This window comes from Chaetodon trifascialis, chromosome 10 (genome assembly GCF_039877785.1).
Source record: "Chaetodon trifascialis isolate fChaTrf1 chromosome 10, fChaTrf1.hap1, whole genome shotgun sequence".
Taxonomy (NCBI): Eukaryota; Metazoa; Chordata; class Actinopteri; order Chaetodontiformes; family Chaetodontidae; genus Chaetodon; species Chaetodon trifascialis.
The window spans coordinates 11200928-11223149 of NC_092065.1; the positions used below are offsets into that span (position 1 = coordinate 11200928).

Consider the following 22222-nt stretch of genomic DNA (forward strand, 5'->3'; position numbering starts at 1 on the left):
ATTCCTGGTGCAAACAGCAATAAACATGAAATATAAAAATAAAATGTAATATAAAAAGTATAAAAAAGAAATATATATACAAGTGAAAAAAGATCTAAAAGAGTTTTTGAGTTTGTAAAGTAAAGTGGCTGGTGCTGTTTGGTTTGTGCATGGTGGTGGTGGTGGGGTGGGAGTGGGAGGTGGGGGGTGGGGGGTTAGTGTCCAGAGTTTGTCGGGGCAGAGGGCAGGGAAGGAAGGGGGAGGAGAGCTGGGGGGGACTTCAGCATCTTGATGGCCTGGTGAATGAAGCGATAAGTACAAATGGATGTGTACTGACAGAAGTTGCACTAGAAGAACTGCAATGGAGAAGTAATATAGTAACAACAATAACAAAGATAGTATTGTTAGTAAATATGAAAAAGTTGGAGAATGTCAGGAAAATCTAAAGTTAGAGATAAAACCTGGAACAACTCCTAATTTCTTTCTTGAAAATTAAATAACTGCAGATTGTTAAACAACATCCAATTCCAAAAGGATGATAAACATTGAAAACTACATCGTAATATATGGTGTTGGGGTGGGGTAAGTGCAGTTACTCAAGTGATGGTGATACAAACATGTGTGTAACAATGTGTGTATTTGGGGTGAAATAACATGCGTGGCTTAAAATTAAATGGATCTGTGGTGAAAATGCAATTGTTGCAGTCTTCTGGAGCTTTTCTTCAATCGAGATGCTTTTCCCACCGTAGAGGCAGTGTTGCCATAACCAAATTTAAGAAACCTAAACTGAAAAACTTAAAAAATAAATAAATAAATAAAACAAAAAACAAACAAACAAAGAACTCCGCGGAATTTGGGACGTGGAATTGCGACATTAAGAAAAAACAAGAATCGACAGAAGAAAGTTAATTTGTACTCCTAAACACATTTGTGTTTCGTCTCTCCCACGACGTCATTCCTCTCCTACAGCGTCCCTTACAATTACATGCGCATGGCAAATTATGCAAAATAGTTGATGATGTCATTTAGCGACTTCTAGTGACTTTAAGGACAGCCAATAGCTACTTTCCTTACTGAGGAGTCGGCAACACTGATTGGCTGGTGAAAATTTTGAAAACGTATTTAACAGTTTCAGCGGGGAGGTTTGTAGCCTCCGTCCAGTATCATACTGATCACAGAGTTTACATGTGAACTGTCAAGGAAGGTGAGAACTCCTTAATTTTAACATTGTTTTGACGTCAATATGTGACTGATTAAGCACTGAATATCAGTGGAGCAAAGAGCATCGGATTCCCCTTTTAGAAACCCGGATATTAAAGGTAACGCTAATGATTTTGACGTCCAAAACAACATTAACGTTGGCTAGCTAACATCGTTTTAAAGCACTGCAATAAGAGCGTTAGCGACATTTTTGCTGAGTGAACGTATGGTGTGCCCCAGTAAATTGTCACTGTCTTGGTTTGCACTTGACAACATTTGCCTATTTGGTGTTGCATGGTCGCCGATAGCAGTAAAGCTAAGCTAACGTATTACCTGGGAAACGTTAGCTAACCTTAATGATGCATTGTGTAAAATACGGCTCGGATAAAACGTCTAAATAATAAATTAACCTCAACCAGTGGCAACCAAGTGGCTATTATTGACTAGATTTTTCCTGGTTGCTGTTCAGGGGGTTCTAATAGCCATGCTTAATGCAAAACAAACACCAAGACAAAATAGACATTAAAACATAAAACAGTCAGTCTGGTCTTTATGACTTGTTTGGTGATGCTTCAGTTGATTTGTTTATCTGCCATCTCAAGTCTGTTCCAGCATGTCCTGATTTAAGTCTGTGATCTTTCCCTCAGGCTGTCAACATGAACTCTGTACTATCACCTGTGCGATCACTCATGCAGATGTTCAATGGCAAAATACATGAATTCATCAGTGACATTGATAATGTCCACATGGTTTGGCTTGAGGAGATCCAACAAGAAGCCAACCGCATCTTGTCAGAGTAAGCTTATAATAATGTCATAAACACAAAGTGAATTAAGTTTTAGATCTCTTGGCCCTTTCACAAGTTTCCATCTTCATCTCCCTCTTCTGTTATTTTTCTCTAGAATTGTCTTCAAGGTTTTACTAATGAAGCTGTTTGTTTTGATTTCAGAGATTTCAATGCTGAACCAGAATTGATGCCAAAAACACCATCACAGAAAAAGAGCAGTCGCAGGAAGCGTGTGTCTTTGGGGCGTCAGGAGGAAAATCAAGCCAAACGAAGGTTTGTTTCCTTCATACTGTTTATGTAAAGGTTTTCCCATTTCTTCACACTCTTTGTGTCTTTTTGTAACTGAAATAAGTTTTTCTTCCTGTCCAGGTTTTCAAAGGGAAGGCGCAGCAACCTTCATGGCTCCTCTGTCAAATCACTGGACTTCATCGCTGAAGAAGCAACCGTTTCAGAGGCCTCCACCTCTGAAGCCAACGCCACCACCACTACACAGCCTAAACGCACAACCCGTAAAAACAAACAGACCAAGTCTGAGGTAGTAGAGGATGAGAGCCAGTTACCTGATGGCAGCTGTGAAAGTCAGGAGGTGGAGAACAAGAAGCCAGAGCTGGTAGAGGAGGAAGAGATGGACAAAAACAGCGAGGTGATAAATGCAGAAAAGCTGGAACGCTTAAGTAGCATTGCCCAGTCTGCACCTGACATACCGTCACCTGAGGTTGTTGTCAGCATCTCCTCAGCAGACCGTTTGTCTGCAGAGCATGCTTCTTCTGGCTGTACAGCTGAGAAGATTGCAATAGCTGGCACAGCTCGGAGGTCACGACGGAGCTCTGTCCGGTGCTCCCTCAAGCTCCGTCACTCGCTGGCTGGTCTGCGGCACAGTATGATTCAAGAGTCTGTTCGCCGGGCATCACGGCGCTCCATGCTGAAGAGGAAGGGGGCTCACATGGCCAGTTCCACATGTAGCAGCAACACTGATGGTGAGAAATAAACCATATTTGGTTTATAATTGCATAAAACACAAAACATTAAGAAATTGTTCCACATGTTGCTTTCCATTAATATATGTGTCTCATGTGGTTGTTTTTGTTTGTTTCCCCTGGTTGTAGAGGAATGTGCTCAGGAAGAGGATAGAGAGGCGTGAGTATTGACTGAATATGAATATGAACTACTTGTAATCATGATTTGATGACATAACTTAACCTGAGCCTCACATGAAGTCAGTGTTCTTGTATTTAATAGTGTTTCTTACCCATATTTATTCACTGCTGCAGCATGTTAGAAGCTGTAACTGCTGAGGAAGAGGATAATGCTTCAGGTGAAGAATCAGAGGAATCTCCAGAGGTATGAATATATGTCTTTTTCTATTAAACTGTCCTAATGAAATCTGAATGTATCCTTTGTTTATTGATCAGCTGATGTTTTTGTATCACATTAATGTAGACCCACATGAACCAGCACCCACATCCGTCTGTTGGACGTATCACTCGATCTGTGGCTGCTAACTCTCCCACACTGGCGCCCCCTTCACTGTATACCAGTAAGCAAGCCATAAGCACTCCCAGCAAAACAACAGGTATGTCAACTCTCCATTTTATTTAGTTACTGGTTGTATTTGAATATAACCAGTTTTGTACCAGAACTTTGATTTACTAATGCATTGTTTGTGTCTGTTTCAGTTGTCACTGAGACACAACGGACTTCCAAGTCAGGTCCAAGGTGAGTGCTGCATCTGCGTTTTTCCACATGAGGTGAGAGGGTACTGCACTTAATGATACCTGCAATAACACTGAAGGACATATTAACTCGTTGAGGATATTAAATAAATTGGCCGAAAATGACTTTCGAATATTCTAAAAAAAAAACACGTGTGCACAGTTGCGCTGATTCACGTGTCCTGGACTACTGGGAAGAATTTAAGTCACATATTACATAAACAGATTTTCTGAGTAAAAAAAAAAGCAGAACAATAGAAACTGGTTTTGTGACTCCTGTCCATCATACAGTGCTGGCTCCCCCACACACATTTGAATATTAATTTTCACCACTGAATGTACTGAATTCAGAATATTCATCTACAGCCCTAATGCGTTGTGTGTTTTTCAAAATGTTATTTTAATGTCTTCAGGTCACGCCCGAGTACCAAACGCAGAGCACCAGATGCCGCGGAGGAAAGTCCCACAAAGAGGTTCTCTCCTCCCAAGAAGAGTCAAAGTGTAAGATGCAGAAATCTTGCAGAGTGTTAAGAAAGAAAATATTGAGAGAAATGGATAAAAGACAACGAATGGATTTTTTTAAACCAGCTTCTTTATTATGAATACACAGGCAATCAGACCCAACATGAGATCTTTCCTCCACACTGTGCAGAAGAATCAGATGCTCATGATGACTCCAAATAGCCTTGGCCGCAATGCTGTTATCAAGTCCTTCATTAAACACACCACTCCTCTGAAGGTTGATCCAAAGGTAAGTTATACTCTTAACTCAGTGCAAAGCAACAACATTGTCTTGCTGTGAAATGACAAATGAAACAAGACTTCTGGGCTTACTAATTAAACTCCACTGGCCCAAAACACACTCGTGGTATTGTAGTGAATTGAATCTGTGTCAGCATAACTCTCCATGGAAATTATTGCTTTTCAGATACCTTATCATTTTGATTGTACTCTTCCCTAAAACCAGAATACTTTGAGAGTGAAGAGTGCATGTTCTTAAATTTAAAAGAGTATTGTGGCTCACATTATGGTTGAGCTGTCGAATGATGTGGTCCTCTTATTTGGCTCTTTTTTGTCTCCCCAGTTGAGCATTGGTGTAGTGGTAAGTGTAAGATCCACTGGTGAAAGGAGCAACCGTGTTTTAACAAAAGCACAAACTACACTTAGTTAATTTTGTCTTTCATCCCAACGGTCACTAATTCTCATCCTTTATCTCATCCCATCTTTTAATCTAACAATTCTTCACACCACCTCAAATGGTTTTGGTGACCTCACTGTTTGTTGCTTTTGAGTAGAAATTGAAGTGAAAATGTGAAAATCCATCTTAACCAGACGCTAGAGCTGTGTGATTTGACCAAAATCTCATATCTGGATGTAAGGCACTTCATATCCAGACAGGCTACATATCACACCTGAGCACATTTTCTGTAAATATGTTGTTTTTATAAAAGACCACATGGAAAGGCCTATTTTTCTTTATTACATTTTGAATTATATTCTTGACAAATAAAAGGTTCTTACTCATATTTGGTTATTTTACTTCTTTATTCACAACCTCATTCCTAATTTAGCATGATTGACATGATTCTTGCATAGGTGGGAAAAAGAGTTAGTGGTGTTTTGAGTCTATTGGGGGACAGATCTGTAGCGTACTTTGGGCAGTACAGACGTCTGGTCCATGTCAGACTTTTCATACTAAACTACAACCAGCTGTGGGCTCGCAAGCTGGCTGCAAGCTTGCGGTTTTGTCTTAGATTAACAGTAACTTTTTGGCTTCCAGCGATGTCTTTCTCTACACTCAGTCTGTTGAAATTGTCCACACAGATAGTTTGGAGACTAATGAACTCCAGTCAAAGGACAGGACGAGCTCTCTGCTGTTCAGCAGTGTGAGAACACACTCGATGGAAATAACAAAAGTCTGTCAGGGTGGATTTTTGCTTCGTCTGTCTGCTCCAAGGATGTGGTGGTTGGTTTCCACAGGAATGCACTCCACCTGCTGCTTGACTTGTTCGACAGTTACCTTGTATTGCAGTGTGTTAGAATTAGCTGATTTCTGACAATATGTTTCCTCTTTTCTCAGACAAAAGAGCGTCAAAAACTGGAAGCCCTGAAGAAGAAGCAGGAGCTTGAGGAGGAAAGAATGAAGAAAATGGAGGATGAGAGGAAAAGGAAACAGGAGGAACTGAAAAGGTTAACACTTCACCTCTTTACATGCTCTGATTGGACAGTTCAGTAATGTATTCTTTCTCTTTTAACTCTTAAAATTTGTTTTTTAGGAAGAGAGATGAGAGGCTGAGGAGAGTGTTTGAGGCCAAAGTAAAAGAGGAGCAGAGGGAGGAAGAAAAGAAAAAGAAGATTGAGCAGAAAATGGCTCAGATTGATGAGAAAAATGATAAGGTATGCAACAAATGGGATGACCCTGAATCTGAATGTTCATGTACAAACAGATTTCGACCCTCGTGTCTGAACTTTGAAACTGTGTCTCGGTGCAGCGTCAGGCAGAGGAGAAGGCCAAGAAGAAGCTGGCTGTTAAACGTCAAGAGGAGCTGGAGCTGAAGAAGAAGCTGGAGGAAGAGGCTAAAAAAAAAAAGCTACAGCAAGCAGTAAGATGATGCTCTTTTATTGATTTATGTAGTCATTTTTGGTCCTGTATGTAGTTTGGTGCTCACGGGGGTGTTCATCAACTATCAATCCTCTGCGGCAGCAAAGAATTATGCTGCTGATTATAGACTCTCACAGAGCAGGCTCCCATTAATCCTGTGCAGTAACTCAGATAAGACCTGTCACCTTTCCTCAACAATATAATATATTAACAATATATTTTTAGGGTTTCCCCTGTGTTAGATGTAACCCTAGCAACTGATAATTGCTCCACTCTTGGTGTATGTTGTCGTGCTGGTGTTTCGTCTACGCATTTTTCATTTCTTGTCAGCTAGCAGGGTTTTTTTCTGTAACTTCATTTTCTTTGTCGTTCAGTATTGCAATCAGCATTTTCTCTTGTGGTGTGTGTGTGTTTGAAAACTTAAGCAGGAGGAGAAGCGGCAGCAAGAGTTGCTGGCTCAGAAGAAGGCCGAGGAGGAGGAGCAGCAAGCTCGTAAGCTGGCTGAAGCTCGCAGAGCTCTGGAGCTGAAGAGAGAGCAGGAGCGCGAGAAGGAGAGAGAGCTGGAGAGAGAGCGACTCGCTGCTGAAAGGTCAGTCCAGACTACTTTATAAACTAAATGGCCCAATTGTCTTTTCAACATGGTAACAGTGTATTCAATTGAAAACATGCATTAGCGATGACAGAAGAATCTGTTTGACTGACTTAGTCTGCATTTCAGAGAGCGAGTGGAAAAGGAAAAAGCTCTTGCTCTGCAACGGGAACTGGAGAGAGCAGCAAGAGAGAAGGAGAGGAGAGAGCTGGAGGAGAGGAGAAAGGCTCTTGAGGAAAAACGAAAACTGGTATGAAACTAACAATTTGAGTAAAAAATGTTTTCTTATCTGATTGTGGTGTGTTGGACCTCCATATAACCGTGTTAGCATGTCTGTGTTTGTATTGTTTCCATGAAACAACTCTGTGGATAAGCAGGCCCCTCGTATTAAGATTCAGCTGCTCTGGGTTTGTCCGTTCGGCAGCTCAGTCGTCTGGTTGTTCATGTGTTTTTTCTCCCACTAGGAGCAGCAACAGAGATTAGCTGCAGAGGAGAAAGCTGCACAAGAGAGAGAAGCTGCTAAACAGAGAGAAGCTGCTGCTAAACAGGTAAACCAGCAGGGAAAATTATGCTTCAGGTATAGGTACACCTGCACTGCTGAACATGAGCAAAAAGTTGAGAGTAAAAATATTTTCTCCATGCAGTCATGCAGACAGTTTAGGGTTAATTGATTTAGCTTTAACTTTCAGATAGTCTCTACATAAATTGTACTTTACTTGAATGAGGAAAACTGTCACAGCTGACTTCTTGGAGCTAAATGTCTCTCTACTGTACCTCTCTTCTCCCCAAGACCACTGCTGCCCTGAATGAGACTGTGGATATCGAGGTAAGAATCTTAATATCTCAGAAAATCAGTTTTACTTTTTGGTAAAACACACACACAATTTGTCAGTGGGATAAAATCCAGTATTGTTTACATCCTTGTTTGTGTGGTTTTGCAGTCTTTATTGGCATGTTTCTGCCACCTGTGGCACAATAATGCATGTGCATCCTCACAGAAGAGAACCTCTGAGCAGTGGCAGACGTATTTACGCCCTTTCTTCTTAATCTTTACAGCGATCTGTAATGAGCACGCCTGTGGGAAAAGGGGGTGGCCTTAACGTGACCATCGATATCGAGGTAAATTTTTCTGTCTTAAAACACGTTAAAATAATTTCTCATCAGAGTAAAGCCTCACGACGTTTGTTTTATCCTTTTTAGCAGAAATCACCACAGTCATACTCCATCACTCCAAAGGGCGGCAACAAACCTTTGTTGTCCAAAAGTGCCGAAGATTATGGGATGGACCAAAACAGTGACGACTCTACTGATGATGAGTCTGCCCCGAGGAAACCTATTCCATCCTGGGCAGAAGGTAGGCATGATTTAGTATAATTATCATCGATGATGACAATGAAATTCACGAGGTTGAAACTGAGTGTTCGTTTAACTCCTCTTTGAACAATGATCATCCAATCATTGTTGAGTGACCACAAGTAGGCATAGCAGGTGTGTGGAGGTTTGGGTTTCTCCACATGCAGAAGCAACGTGCATATGGCTGCATTTCAAGAATGTGCAGGGTGGTGTGCACAGGACTGAAATTGTAGATTGAATTAAATCTTTTGTTTATTTGCTCTAATTGAAGCTGCAGTGGTTTGGTGTCCGGCTCCTTCCAAGGCCAAGACAGAGCATACCGTTGACGTCAGGTTACTTTAAAAAAAAAAAAAAAGCCCCATTTCCAACTTGCACATCCACTGTGTAGCGTCGTACTTACATGAATATTTCCGCACTGAGTGAAAAGTGGTCCAGGATGTTGTCAGTTTTTAGGTTAACATTAGCAGCTCTGTCCTGCTCTTTAATGAATTTGGTGAATTTAAGGCAGCCCAGGTTATGACAGCATAATGTTTTAACAAAACCTGTTAGTCTTCAACATGAAAGTCTTTTTTTAAAAGACATCTTTTGGTATATAAAGTATATATCATGTATCTAAGTTCCTCAGGGTTACGTTAAATGAAAAACAGGTTGATCTTAGATCTTTCTTAAGATTACTTATAATACTGGGACTAACTAGCTGTACACTATAATACAAGAACAGCACTTCCTTTATTTCCAAATCTTGTGGATGGATTTTCAGATGGTGAGGATGCTGACATTTTGTTGGGAACATGTAGCTTTAGCATTCTAAAATCTGCCAACAGTTGTCATTTCAGATGGCAAAACTGACAGTGGGTAGCTTGAAATGAGAAGCTGCTTTGTTTGCCTCTGTCTGAAATCAAGAACCTATTATTTTCTTTAAAACTACTAAGAATTTAAAGTGTTTAATTGGACAAAGTTTATGTGCTGTGTGAGAACAGAAAGCTTGACAGTCATCGCAACAGTAACCAAGGGGGGCGAGGGTCTTAGTGAACAGTCGACTGTGATATTGTGACTTTTTCATCCCATACATATTTTTCTCCCTTGCAGGTCACAACCTGCAGCAGATAATTATGAAGCAGTACTTCAACCCTCCTGATTTAGACTCTTTCTTCGGACCCGTTGAACCGCCCAGACTGGAAAACATGTTTTATAAGAGCAAGCCTCGCTACTTTAAACGCACCAGCTCTGCTGTGTGGCACTCACCTCCACTTGGATCCAAATAATGTCTGTGAAAATGACACACATGTATGTGGCTGGATAAAGTTAAATTTGTGTTTTAAATGCTGTAAGATGTTAAATAGATGTTTTGAATGTTTTTTCCACCATTAAATTTAAGAATAAACATTTTAGGAAATTTGTCACTGGTTTGTAAGATATCATGGAGACGTAAGTGATATGTAGGTGGTGAAATTGATGTTTGATGCTTGTGCTTGAAAATGGATGTGTATTTCCCCACAGTCATGTGTGTTTGAAGGTTTGTGTGAAATGGGCAGGATCCAGCTCTTGGCATTTGCAGGTAGCAGCCCTGCAGTGGATGCCTATGGCAGGAAAGCCTCTGTCATTCAGATGTTGAGACATCTCCCTCGTCTTTCTGTCAAATCGGGGTCAAATTCCTTTGTTGTCATGATGGGTCAGCGGTCATGAATCCATTTTAGTACAGTTGTTGAGCTTGATGATGATTGTCTTCATCTTCATCCTCTGTGCTGATGGACCCACCATCAAACCAGCCACCTCCCAGGTTGGTCATTCCCTGGAGCTGACAGCAGCACACTGGCCACACTAGGGGAGCCTTGTCTGCCTCCATTTCCTGCTGGCTCAGAGCACTTGGGGTGACTTTAGTCGGCCAACTCTTGCATTAAGTATTGTATTGAGTATTTTATATTTTATATTATCCTGGAATCCTGAGGAGTTTTTGTTGAGAGAAGGACTCCTTCATTGGCAGGAAAAATGAGTTTTGTATTAGCACTGTGTGCCTTCTTGGGAGAAGTGTTGCTGAGCTGGAGTTTCCTGCAGGGAGGCAGCAACAGTCCTACGGTCTCCAGGGGCGCATGAGACAAAGGACAGACAGAGGTCATCACAGTTACCCTAAAAAAATAGTTCACTCTTTTTTTTGATTAAAACAATCTGTGGTTATACAATTGTATCTCTTAAAATATATTTGTGCGTGTTTTGTGGCATCAATACTGAAAGAGTACGTGATAAAGCCACAGTCAAACATGCGTGAGCTTCTATACTGTGGATGGAGTGGAACATGACTGTTTGATTTAAATCTGAGCAGTGCTGAAACTCCGCCCTGGGCGTCGGTTAGGTTTGCTCGATTTGTTTGTACTTGTTGATGACTTCTGCACTCCTCACGATTGCTCGCTATTGTTGCTAACGGCAGGACCAGTGTTGCCAACTCCTCAGTAAGGAAAGTAGCTAAATTATGTCATCAACTATTTTGCATAATTTGCATTGTGCCATTGTAATGGACGCTGTCTGAGAGAGGAATAACGTTGTGGGACAGAACACCCTAAATATGTTTAGAAGTACAAATGGACTTTTGTCTGTGTATTCCTGTGTTTTTTTAATGTCTGAATTCCACTCCTCTTTGGGACTGGCAAAAGTGACCAAGAAGAGACACTCTGGCAGAGTTACTTAGGTGTTTTTTGTTTTTTAATTATTTATTTTTTTAATTTTTTAAGAAGTTTTCTTAAATTTGGTTGCTGCAAATAAAACGGGCATATGGTGAAAATGCAATTGTCGCAGTGGTCTGGAGCTTTTCTTCAACCCAGGTGCTTTACACACTGCAGAGGGTCGTCACTGTGGAGAGGTTACTAGCACATACGATGCACAGTGACCCGAGATCTCATTTAAAACATGATCCAATGTTTGCATTTGATGTGAAATAACATGAGGACGTGGCTTAAAATAAAATGAGCATGTGGTGAAAATGCAGTTGCCGCAGTGGTCTGGAGCTTTTCTTCAACCCAGGTGCTTTACACACTGTAGAGGGTCGTCACTGTGGAGAGGTTACCAGCACATACGATGCACAGTGACCTGAGATCTCATTTAAAACATGATCCAATGTTTGCATTTGATGTGAAATAACATGAGGACGTGGCTTAAAATAAAACGAGCATATGGCGAAAATGCAGTTGTCACAGTTGTACAAGTGATACAAGTGGCTGAAATGAGTTTCCTCCACAGGGTGGCAGGGCGCTCCCTTAGAGATAGGATGAGGAGCTCAGACTAGAGTCACTGCTCCTCCACATCGAGAGTAGTCAGCTGAGGTGGCTTGGGCATCTCTATCGGACGCCCCCTGGACGCCTCCCTAGGGAGGTGGAAGACTGGGGTCCGGGGAAGACCCAGGACACGCTGGAGTAACTATGTCACTCGGCTGACCTGGGAACGCCTCGGGATCCCCCCGGAAGAGCTATTGGATGTGTCCGGGGAGAGGGAAGTTTGGGCCTCCCTGCTCAGACTGCTCCCCCTGCGACCCGGCCCCGTATTAAGTGGGAGAAAATGGGATGGGATGGGATGAGCAAGCACTTGGCGAAAGCAACGAGGAAAAACTTCCTTTTAACAGGCAGAAACCTCGGGCAGAACCAGGCTTTGGGCGGGGGCCCATCTGCCTCGATCGGTTGGGTGAGAGAGGGAGAGCAAGAGAGAGAGTGAGACAGACAGAGAGAGACAGACAGAAATGCAGTCAGAGAGAGAGAGAGAGAGAGAGAGAGACAGACAGAGAGAGACAGACAGACAGACATGCAGTCAGAGAGAGAGCGAGACAGACAGACAGACAGACAGACAGACAGACAGACAGACAGACAGACATATAATACATGCAGTCACAGTAACAGTGACAGTGGATGTAATAACAGTAGCAGCTGTTGCAGTGGATGTCAGGTAGGACCATGGCAGGAGACGTAGCTGTAATCCACAATCCAGATTCAGCCACTATCCATGGGAACCTGCGAGACAACAAAGCACAGAGACTCCTGGGGAAGGAGCTAAATTGGTAACATGCTGTGCTGGGACATGAAAGTGTGACCCACCTGGTGCATGTTTCACCAACCCTGCAGGTATATCTAGGTCTAGGCTCTAAGAGGAGACAGGCACACCATGGCTGGCAGGCCATGGCAGGCACCAATGACTCACACCAAAACTGGATAAATTTCACTCCAAATCAATTATTCCAAATGTGCAACAAAAATTGGCTTAAACAATTACATTTGAACGCAGTGTACTTAAATCACAAAGTTTAAATTGTTGGGACCCAACCGGAAAACAACAACCAGCAACAACAAAAAATACATGCTTTGTATAAAGACAGCAAAGTGAGTATGAATTGTTCTTTGGTTATTCAACCCAAGTCTGAGAATTGTTCTTGTTTAACTGAGTGCACTCAAGTTCCTACCACCCCTTGCGAGGAAGACTGTCCATCCTGGCTCCCCAGGATAAAGATGAAGATGGCTGAATGGAATGAGTAGGGGGGATAAAGAATGAAGACGGGGCAGTGATGATCCAGTAAATGATGATGAGAGAACACCATGAGGTGGAACCCAGGACGCAGCAAGATGAAGGCACATGGAGCAGCTCAATCCAGTCTGTAAGTCAGGCTCAGCAAAAACCAGCCGGAATATTTGATGCAGGCCGTTTAGACGGTCGGCAGCTCCATGGTGGTTGTGTAACGTCACGGTCAAAACCTCTTTGGTTGTGGCCTCGCCAATTTCCTGCTCTATTCAAATTCAACTTTACAGCCACGAGTCTCAACTAACGTGGCTCTGCTCAGTGCTCCTTACTCGGCTCGTGTCCGTCACCGAATGGAAAATTAACCATCAAGTCCACTCGTATTGCTCTCAGCCAGCCACACCACTAGGCAGCGCTAAAGAGCACCAAATTGCAAAAATGACCCCCAATCACTAGAAGAGTGAGTCCGGTGACTACTCTCATAACAGTCATTTGGACCACCTGGCTACAAAAGTGTGCAGATGGAGAGGGAGAGAACGACAGAGGAGCTCCCCAACAGGCTAATCCCATAGCAGCATAACTAGGGGCTGGTCCAGGACAAGCCTGAGTCAGCCCTAACTATAAGCTTTATCAAAAAGGAAAGTTTTAAGCCTACTCTTAAATGTAGAGACAGTGTCTGCCTCCCGGACAAAGACTGGAAGATGGTTCCACAGGAGAGGAGCTTGATAGCTAAATGCTCTGACTCCTGTTCTGCTTTTGGAGACTTTAGGAACCATAAGTAGACCTGCATTCTGGGAACGCAGTGTTCGAGTGGGGCAATAAGGTACTATGAGCTCTTTGAGATAAGAAGGTGCCTCGCCATTTATGGCTTTGTAAGTAAGGAAGAGAATTTTAAATTCTATTCTAAACTTTTCAGGGAGCCAGTGCAGAGTGGCTAATATTGGAGAAATATGATCTCTCTTCAGACAGCTGATTGGTCAAGCTGTGCGCTCTTGCTTGGTTGGAAAGAAGACCTGCAGCCACAGCGGCCCTTTGTGGAACAGGTTGCCCACCCCTGCTCCAGACGCTAGTTGAGCCTCACCCACCTGCCAGATGAGCAGCATGTTCTAGGTCATGTTGAGGACACTGATTCTCAGGCTCCCTGGAACACACTGCTGAGAACTAAAGTGAACTTTAACTCTGTGTTTGTGGAGGCCACTCTGGACACAAGTGCTACTCTTTCAGCTATATGAGCAGACCTTGTCCGAGTGAACAACTCCTGTCCAACTAAATCATGTCATTGGGAAGGTCCACCTGTGAGCCTTGCAAACAATGCTTCCTGCATTCCTGATGGTGTCGCTTGGCTATCTGTTGGCTTTATGAACAAGCACTTCTACCAACGTTTCGCCATAATCCACAACCTATCAATTTTCATTCTGAGAATGGATTTCATGATCAGAGCCTCACTAACCATCCATATTCTATCCAGAACTGTATTCATGGACAACGTCCCCTGTCCTGTGGTGGATGAGGATGAGGACTGTGCAGTGGAGCCATTCACTGAAGGAGGAACCATCATGTCCCTCGACACCCTGCAATCCTCTCTCATGATGAAAGTCACAGAGGCAAACCTGGAGGAAGGACAAAAAGACCTGTTCAGTCTTCTCTCTCAGTTCAACGACATGTTTGATGGTCATCTTGGACACACTTCACTGACTGAACACACTATTGATACAGGAGACGCAAGGCCTATAAATCTCCCTCCATATCGTACCTCTCCAGAAAAAAAACAACTCATCGAAGAACAGGTACAACAGATGTTGCAGGATGACATCATTGAGCCTTCCACTAGTCCATGGGCTGCCCCTGTTGTGATTGTAAACAGGCCCTGTACTGACCCAAGGTTCTGTGTGGACTTTAGAGGAGTGAACCAGGTCACACAAAAAGACCCATTTCAGAGACTAATGAACACTGTCCTAGCTGGTCTCATCTACAAGACATGTGCGGTGTATCTGGACGACATTGTTGTTGCTTCCCCCACCTTTGAGCAGCATCTAACTGATCTGGAGGAAGTGCTTAAAAGACTCAATGCCGCTGGTCTGTCTCTGAAACTCAAGAAATGTCAGTTCTGCCTGAGCAAGCTCAGCTTCCTGGGCTACTGCATCACACCTTCTGGCATAAAACCAGATAAGGACAAAATCAAAGCTGTGGTGGAGTTCGAAACCCCAACCACCTTAAAACAAGTCAGACAGTTCCTCGGACTGACAGGATATTATCGCTGTTTCATCCAAGACTATGCACACCATGCTGAGCCCCTCCATGCATTCACCAGGAAAGATGCAGTTTTCCACTGGGATGACAAATGTCAGGAAGCAGTGGACGTTTTGAAAATGGGTGTCACATCTGCACCCGTCTTGAGGTTCCCCGATTTCACAAACCCCTTTTTCATTCATGCTGATGCTTGTGACCTTGGCCTAGATGCGACCTTGATGCAAAAAGACAAAGAGGGTCGAGAAGTTGTTGTGGCTTATGCGAGTCGCTCCCTGCACAAAGCAGAGAAACCATACTCTACCCCTGAGAAGGAGTGTTTGGCTGTGATTTGGGCTCTCGAACATTTTAGACCTTATGTTGAGGGAGTTCATGTGGCTATCTTCACAGACCACAGCAGCCTCTGGTGTAGGCCTCGCAACAAACTGCCTACTGCTCATGCACTACTTACACCCATGGCTGCCGACCCTGTTAAAGTCAAGCATCTGCTAGACAAGACCAAGCACACCCAGAAATTCTACTATGACAGCAAGAGAGCAGCCAAACCCCGTACTGCCCTGCTACCTGGAGATGAAGTTAGAATGGCTCCATATCCTGCCACACAGTGTGCCACAATCCTACATTGTGGACAGTGGAGGTAGGAAGCTAACAAAGCCAACACCTCCGCGCCTGCACTACAGTTGCCAACCAGTCACGCCATGTGGTGTGTGATGAGCCTTGGCATGAGACCCCTGAACTGCCTGCAGCAAAAGAGCAGCAGCCCCCGCCAGCTCCTCCAGAACTGCGCCCTTCATCATGTGAGGGAGCACCATGCTCCCCAGGAGCCCAACCGGGTGTATGATATACTACCAGACGGGGCAGAGTTGTAAAGCCCTCTGATAGAGGTTGTAGTTTGATGGACTGAATGTGTATTTGTTAATACCTGAAGTAAGTTCTACACTCAGGGACAGGTGTGGTAAAGACACGAGAAGAAAGTGATGTGCTGGTAACCTCTCCTTCCAAGTTAATTATGAGTTCAGTTGTTTTTTAGTTATATTGAGGACCCAGAGACACTGGAAATTACCCGGGCAAATGGACTGTTTGATTAAAAAAATAAATAAATAAATTTAAAAAAATCAGTTCATTGTTCTGTTACAAGAAAAAGAGAAAAGGAAAGCAAGTCACTGTCACTTTTGTTAATACTGGCAAAGCAGTTGTTATAGCTTACAACAATACAGACAGCAACAGTTTTCTTTTTGCTGAGGAAGGGAGATGTAATTATTGTTGTTGTGAGTTCGCGTTTGCCTTTGGGCTTCCGTAGCTGCCTACCTGTGTGTACCTCCCTCGCTACGCCCTGTAGCGCTGTGTATTTGCGGGCCGAGGAGAAAGTAAAGACACTAGTTCTGTACCCGCCTCGTTATTTTGCCAAGGTTAACGATGCCTTTTTCAGATTAAATGTCTGTTCTTGGTCTTGGACTATAAATCGCTCCTAAGTGTGAGTCGCATTAGTAAAAAAAAACAACTAATGCAACTTATTTAGAAATTTATTTCACAAAATCCAAGACCAAGAACAGACATACGATCTGAAAAAGGTAAGTTATTCAACTCTACAATAGCACACAGAACAACAGGCTGAATAGGTGTTCAGTATGTTAACGTATCACATTCAGTTATTCAACTACACAAAAGCATAAAGAACATACCTGGGAGGCCATTGAATTCTTCATCCTCGGTGTCGCTCCAACTCCGGAGGAAATAACCGCATTCAGTTATTTTTCAGTGGTACAGGAGCAGCATATGTCTGTCACAAGCTTAAGCGCCCTCTCGCAGCTGTAGACGGCAATGCTTACTCCTCGGTTCATCTCAGTATGAATTAACATTAAAAAAAAAAAAAAAAAAACTACAGTTACAAAGCAAAATCAAAAAGCAGTCTTCTTCCACGTCCACAAGTGATGGAAATGTCGCCATATCTCCATAAGCCACGGGTATTACAAAGTTGAGAGGAACCATCACTAACGAGGAAAAGAGTAGAATTTACAGACTGATCAGGTCGACTGTGTGTCTGCCAAGATGTACGTCCTATATATAGAGCGGCACATTCTAAAGTGATGATGGAATGGAATGGAATGGAATGGAATGGAATGGAATAGAATGGAATGGGATTAAATCAAAGGCATACTTCTACACACGCACACACAATGACCTCTTTGCACGGAGTTTGCTGAAAGCTGGTGCTACAGTGATGACCCCCACTGTACATATCAATAAAGGCTTCACGTCGCTGAGGAGCTGAGTGCATGAATTGATAACAAACAGTAGCACAGTATGTGATACAGTAATTGTAATATCATTACTGAAATCTTGTTAGTAATAGGTTATATTGCATGTGATTGCAAAAAAGTAATGCATTACATAACACGTTACTTTTGTAACTCACTAACTCAGTAACTCCTAACACTGCCCATGGTACTCTCACAACCCCTGAAGACAGGGTAATAGCCTTTGCATGGCCATTTCTTTCCTCCAGTCCATACCCCACCTGAAAACGATCACCCAGTCATCTTTTTGATTCTCAGTCAAAGTGTCTTCCCAGCTCATTTCAACCCAACCAATCACTGTCCGATTACCTCAAATAAATTGTGGGCTTACTTTTTTACTACTGTATTACTTGATTTGACATGTGCACAGAGGCACAGCTTCGAAACTTCTGTCAGACTCTGAAGATCAATAAAATATGTTTTGTTTGGTGGTCTGGTACCAAATGGCCCCGGTGATTGGGGACCACAGCTCTAACGCACTATTTACTGCACTGACTTGCTGTAACTGTTATCATTATCAGTGTGTGTGTCCTGGGTCAGATCCCGGGACTGATCCCGGCCCGGTGGCTATTAATTCTTCTTCTTCTTCTTCTTCTTCTTCTTCTTCTTCTTATTATTATTATTATTATTATTATTATTATTATTATTATTATTATTATGTGTCGTCAGACCTCCAGAAGAAAAAACACTGATAGCTTATTCAAAACTTCGGTTCGATTATGAACCAGAATCAAGAGCAGAGAGCGCATTAGTCTAGTTTTAGCTGCTCTGCACTAAATTCCTGTAACTGTTATTATTATTAGTGAGTGTGTGTGTGTGTGTGTGTGTGTGTGTGTGTGTGTGTGTGTGTGTGTGTGTGTGTGTGTGTGTTTTACATGTGTACTGAGGCACAGGTGGATGCACCTTCTTTTCAAAAACAAAACTTCTTTCAGACTCTGATGATCAATAAAATATTTTTCGTTTAGTCTCTGTGCGGCCCGGTACCAAATGGCCGGTGGTTAGGGACCGCTGAGATAAATCACCTCTGATCACACTTTTATGGCACAGTCACAGGGCGTCTGTCTCCCTCTAGAGGTCAATATGGGATCCATCCATCCATTATCTATACCGCTTATCCCTTTGCGGGGGGCTGGAGCCTATCCCAGCTACAATGGGCGAGAGGCGGGGTACACCGGTCGCCAGCCGGTCGCCAGCCGATTGCAGGGCCACATGCAAGGACAAACAAACATTCACGCTCACACTCACACCTACGGACAATTTAGAGTCATCAATTAACCTAATGAGCATGTTTTTGGTCTGTGGGAGGAAGCCGGAGTACCCGGAGAGAACCCACGCATGCACGGGAAGAACATGCAAACTTCACACAGAAAGGCGCCGCCTGACCCGGGGATCGAACCGGCAACCTTCTTGCTGTGAGGCACCCGCACTACCTGCTGCGCCACCGTGCAGCCCCTCAATATGGGATCGACAATGTTAATTCAGCTGTGATGCTGCAAGAAGATTTCAGTATTATCTGTGCAGTTACAGGTGATGCAAGACTCCTGACAGACACAGAAGATCTATCATGCCAAACCTCAAGCTGAAGTTACAGACAGAAGCTTCACAGGCGCCTCCCTCCCACTGTTCGGCCAGTTTCAAGTGGAGCGAACTAGGACATCTTAAACTAGAAGGGTGTGACCGATGATAGTCACAATGGCCAGAAAGTCCTTGTTTTAACTCATCTTCATTTGTGAATGGCTACATGAAGCCTCCTGGAAACCACAGCAAACTGAGAAGAACCTGTCTGTCCTGTCACCTCTGTCAATGAGCAAATACATTTAGACAGAGAAATATTTTATGGCTGACTTTTCGTTTGGTGGAGGCACCTACGCGACCTCTGCAGTGGTTTCAACTTATTATTATTACTATTACTACTTATTATTTTGCTGTTACTGAATATGAAACATTACTTTTTAAAATGCTGCTCCACTAGAGCTTAAGAGCATGTTGGGATCTTTGTTAATACTTTAATACTTATAAAAACAGGGCAGATGGATAATGGTGTGACAAAATTATGAGTTAGAAAGGTAAATAATTTCAGACTTGAAAAGATGTAATCATGCCAGTGTTAATTTACATTCATGTTTCTGGCAGTTTATTTAGAATTTTATCCATCCAACGAAGACGAACAAATAAGCTCTCAGTTCCTTTGTCTGCGCTTACATGGATTTTACAGTGTCAGCGATGTTAATTTACCTGTTGAACTGAGTGGACATGACTTTGATATGGATTGAGACAACTGATTTTCTCATTGTGTGGATTACAACAGTGGCAGCAGATGGCAAGGCGGGGCAATCCCTGGGAGCCATGGTGCTGACACCTCAATCCTTCTACTTCATCTGACTTGGGGGGGACCACAGGAAATGCTGAACTGAACCTCACAAAGCTTAACCATGCAAGCTTGCTTAACCAGTCTCTGCAGCCACATGGAATCAGGTAGACATGTGAAGTGCAGTGAAACAGAGGCTTATGCTGTTAGAGGCAGGCATAAGATTATGCTGCTGGGACATTTTACTCTCTTTATTCATTTAAAATGGTTTGTTTCATTTTTTTTTTGTTCAAAACTTAAATGAAAATTAGACTTCCACTCTTTTTTATGCTAAAAGCTGTCTAACTATATAACTTGTTTTATCATAGTCCTAAAAGTCAGTTGCATTAGGGTTATGAATTCAAAGCTTGTGATTAAATAAAATCAAATCAAAAATACATGAATTCATGAGAAATGCATCTTTCATGACACATTTTCTATCTTACAATTTAAAGCACCTGCTACCTGCGCATAAATAGGACAGCAACAACTTTAAAAGTTGACTTCACTCTTTGACAACAGCTGACATTCAAGGAGATTATATCAAAAAGCTGCTTAGACTGATACAAATATTTGTGAACTAGCATTCAAGGGCATCGTCTGAAGGACAATAAAATCACACCTTGCACATTTATGCTTGCTGCTCAACATAGTATGTCCCTGTGTGTGTGTGTGTACGGTAGATATATATGATATATTTGAAAATATATAGAATGGTATTGGCATCTTAAACTAATGAAGAGCTGATCTGTCTGATCTGCCAAGCAACTGGGCCAGGGTTTTACCAGTGACGTGCGTTCAATCACCTGCAGGGCCCTGTCATCATAAATGTTTCCACTAAATACATAATCAGTTAGCTCATGGCAGCGAGCTGCTAAAGATTGAATGCATCTGCACAGCAATCACAGAGCTGAGGAGTGAGGAAATGTGACAGTTATCCCTGACGGGCAAAACCTCAAAGCAGCGCTTTGCTGATGGCAGCAGCATCTCACCCATGCCGACAACTGAAGAGTCAGGCATCCAAATAAGGACTGGTAAATAAAGTTATGCATCACTTATGTGTAACTAAATTAGACGATTTACATGATATCAGTGTAAAGGTATTATCAATGATCAGATTCAGGTTTGATATGGTGTGAAATATCCAAACAGTCAGTTTTCTCAAAGATGAACGTTTAGCGTGCACCTAGCATGGAAATTTCTTGTCTAATAGTTTCAAGAACAAGAAAATCAGGTCACCCCTGATGTGAGTAACACCTGTGTTAGGTAATCTGATATGGGGCTCCAGATTACCATTCTCAGTGCTGCTAGGTCAGCGTAAATGTATATTTCGGGCTTAACCACTGAGTTAGTTTAGATGGTGTAAGTGTAAATTTATACTGCAAGCATGCAGTGTTGCATAAAAGCGATTGCTAGTGTGCATGTGTTTATCATGTCGAATGTCACATTCCTCTTCACAAACATTTCTTTTTTGTTTCTGATTTTTCAAGTTTCCCACAGACAGAATTAGCTGGTAAGTGAAATCAGACCATAAATAGTTACTAAAGGTTCATTTGAGAAATTCTGATGTCTGATGTGTTCAGCTGTTTTAAATGGTTTTACATTCAGTCTGGATACAAAGTGCTGTTGGCCAAGCTGCCAGGCATGCTGGCCTCAGAGCTGTTTACATTGTGTATATCTCTGCAAACTGTGACAGGGTCATTTGCCTTGGGCATGTATGCCAGACAAATTAGTCAAATTGTTGTACACAAGGAAAAGCAAAGTAAGTTTGTATAGCACCTTCAATGCAGTGATTTACAAATGACTTTATGCAAAGCAATTTAAAGTGTTTTACATAAAGCAATGAAATGCATTACAGCTTCAAACAGAATGTACAAGCACAATAAGAATAAAATCAAGTAAAACAAAACACAAAAGAGTTTGTCCTAATTTAATAAAGCAAATTCAAAGACCGTACAGAGATTTAATGAAAGGTGCAGGAAATAAAATGATTAGAGTTCATTAGGAGGTTGGTTTCTTTCTATATGCAAATGAATTGTTTTGACTTGAAGTAATACTAACCAAACCCAAGCATATCAGAAACATATTTATAAACTAGCAACAGCAACACTTAAGCCAGTATAAAGATTTAAGATTGACTGTGACTGCAATCAGTTTCTCCACAGGTGATAGCATACTGTCCTCCTGAGGTGCATAATACAAAGCCAATTCACTGCATAGTCACAAATCAAGGCTGAACCCAAATGCAGACACTGAACAAGCAGGTAAGAGAAAAGAATTATTGATCATTCTAATTATTGTGAGACAGGCAGGGATGGTGAGATGGTGGCTGGTTGATGAGGGGGAAAAATCCAGGAGGAGGCTTGGCAGAAAGGGATCCTTAGGATGTGAAATGGCTGGTGGTTTTGGTAGACTGATGATAATCCTGGAAACAGGGAAAACAGGTGAGACAAACCAGCAGACAGACAGGCAAACTGACTGGAGAGAGAGAGAGAGAGAGGACACAAGAGGGAAGGGGAATAAGGGGAATTTGCTAATCCTTTTTAACATATACTCAGTTGATAACAGCACAAAGACAGAATCTTGAATGTTTGACCTCATCAACCTCATTGATTTTT

At 42.4% G+C, this 22222-nt stretch overlaps 1 protein-coding gene across 4 annotated transcripts; it reads left to right on the forward strand.

Moving 5' to 3' along the window:
* The first annotated feature begins 1092 nt into the window (after positions 1-1092).
* On the forward strand, positions 1093-9564 carry LOC139338180 (inner centromere protein-like). Of its 4 annotated transcripts, none has more exons than XM_070973141.1 (21): positions 1093-1183; positions 1827-1975; positions 2129-2239; positions 2336-2943; positions 3073-3103; positions 3238-3307; positions 3407-3539; positions 3643-3682; positions 4092-4179; positions 4289-4429; positions 4763-4780; positions 5759-5868; positions 5955-6075; positions 6171-6281; positions 6706-6869; positions 6999-7119; positions 7334-7417; positions 7660-7695; positions 7926-7988; positions 8070-8223; positions 9312-9564. In XM_070973141.1, exons 2-21 carry the CDS (start codon positions 1836-1838, stop codon positions 9485-9487), a joined length of 2520 nt encoding a protein of 839 aa, XP_070829242.1. In that variant the 5' UTR covers positions 1093-1183; positions 1827-1835; the 3' UTR covers positions 9488-9564. The 4 variants fall into 4 exon arrangements, with proteins under 4 accessions (XP_070829242.1, XP_070829240.1, XP_070829241.1 ...); XM_070973139.1 differs by having other exon boundaries at positions 1101-1298; XM_070973140.1 differs by lacking the exon at positions 4763-4780 and having other exon boundaries at positions 1101-1298.
* Positions 9565-22222: the final 12658 nt, after the last annotated feature.

Coding starts and splice junctions, on each gene's coding strand:
- LOC139338180 (XM_070973141.1), top strand. CDS start 1,836: ATGAACTCTGTACTATCACCTGTGCGATCACTCATGCAGATGTTCAAT. Junction 3,104..3,237: donor CAGGAAGAGGATAGAGAGGC/GTGAGTATTGAC, acceptor TCACTGCTGCAG/CATGTTAGAAGCTGTAACTG. Junction 7,989..8,069: donor ACGTGACCATCGATATCGAG/GTAAATTTTTCT, acceptor TATCCTTTTTAG/CAGAAATCACCACAGTCATA.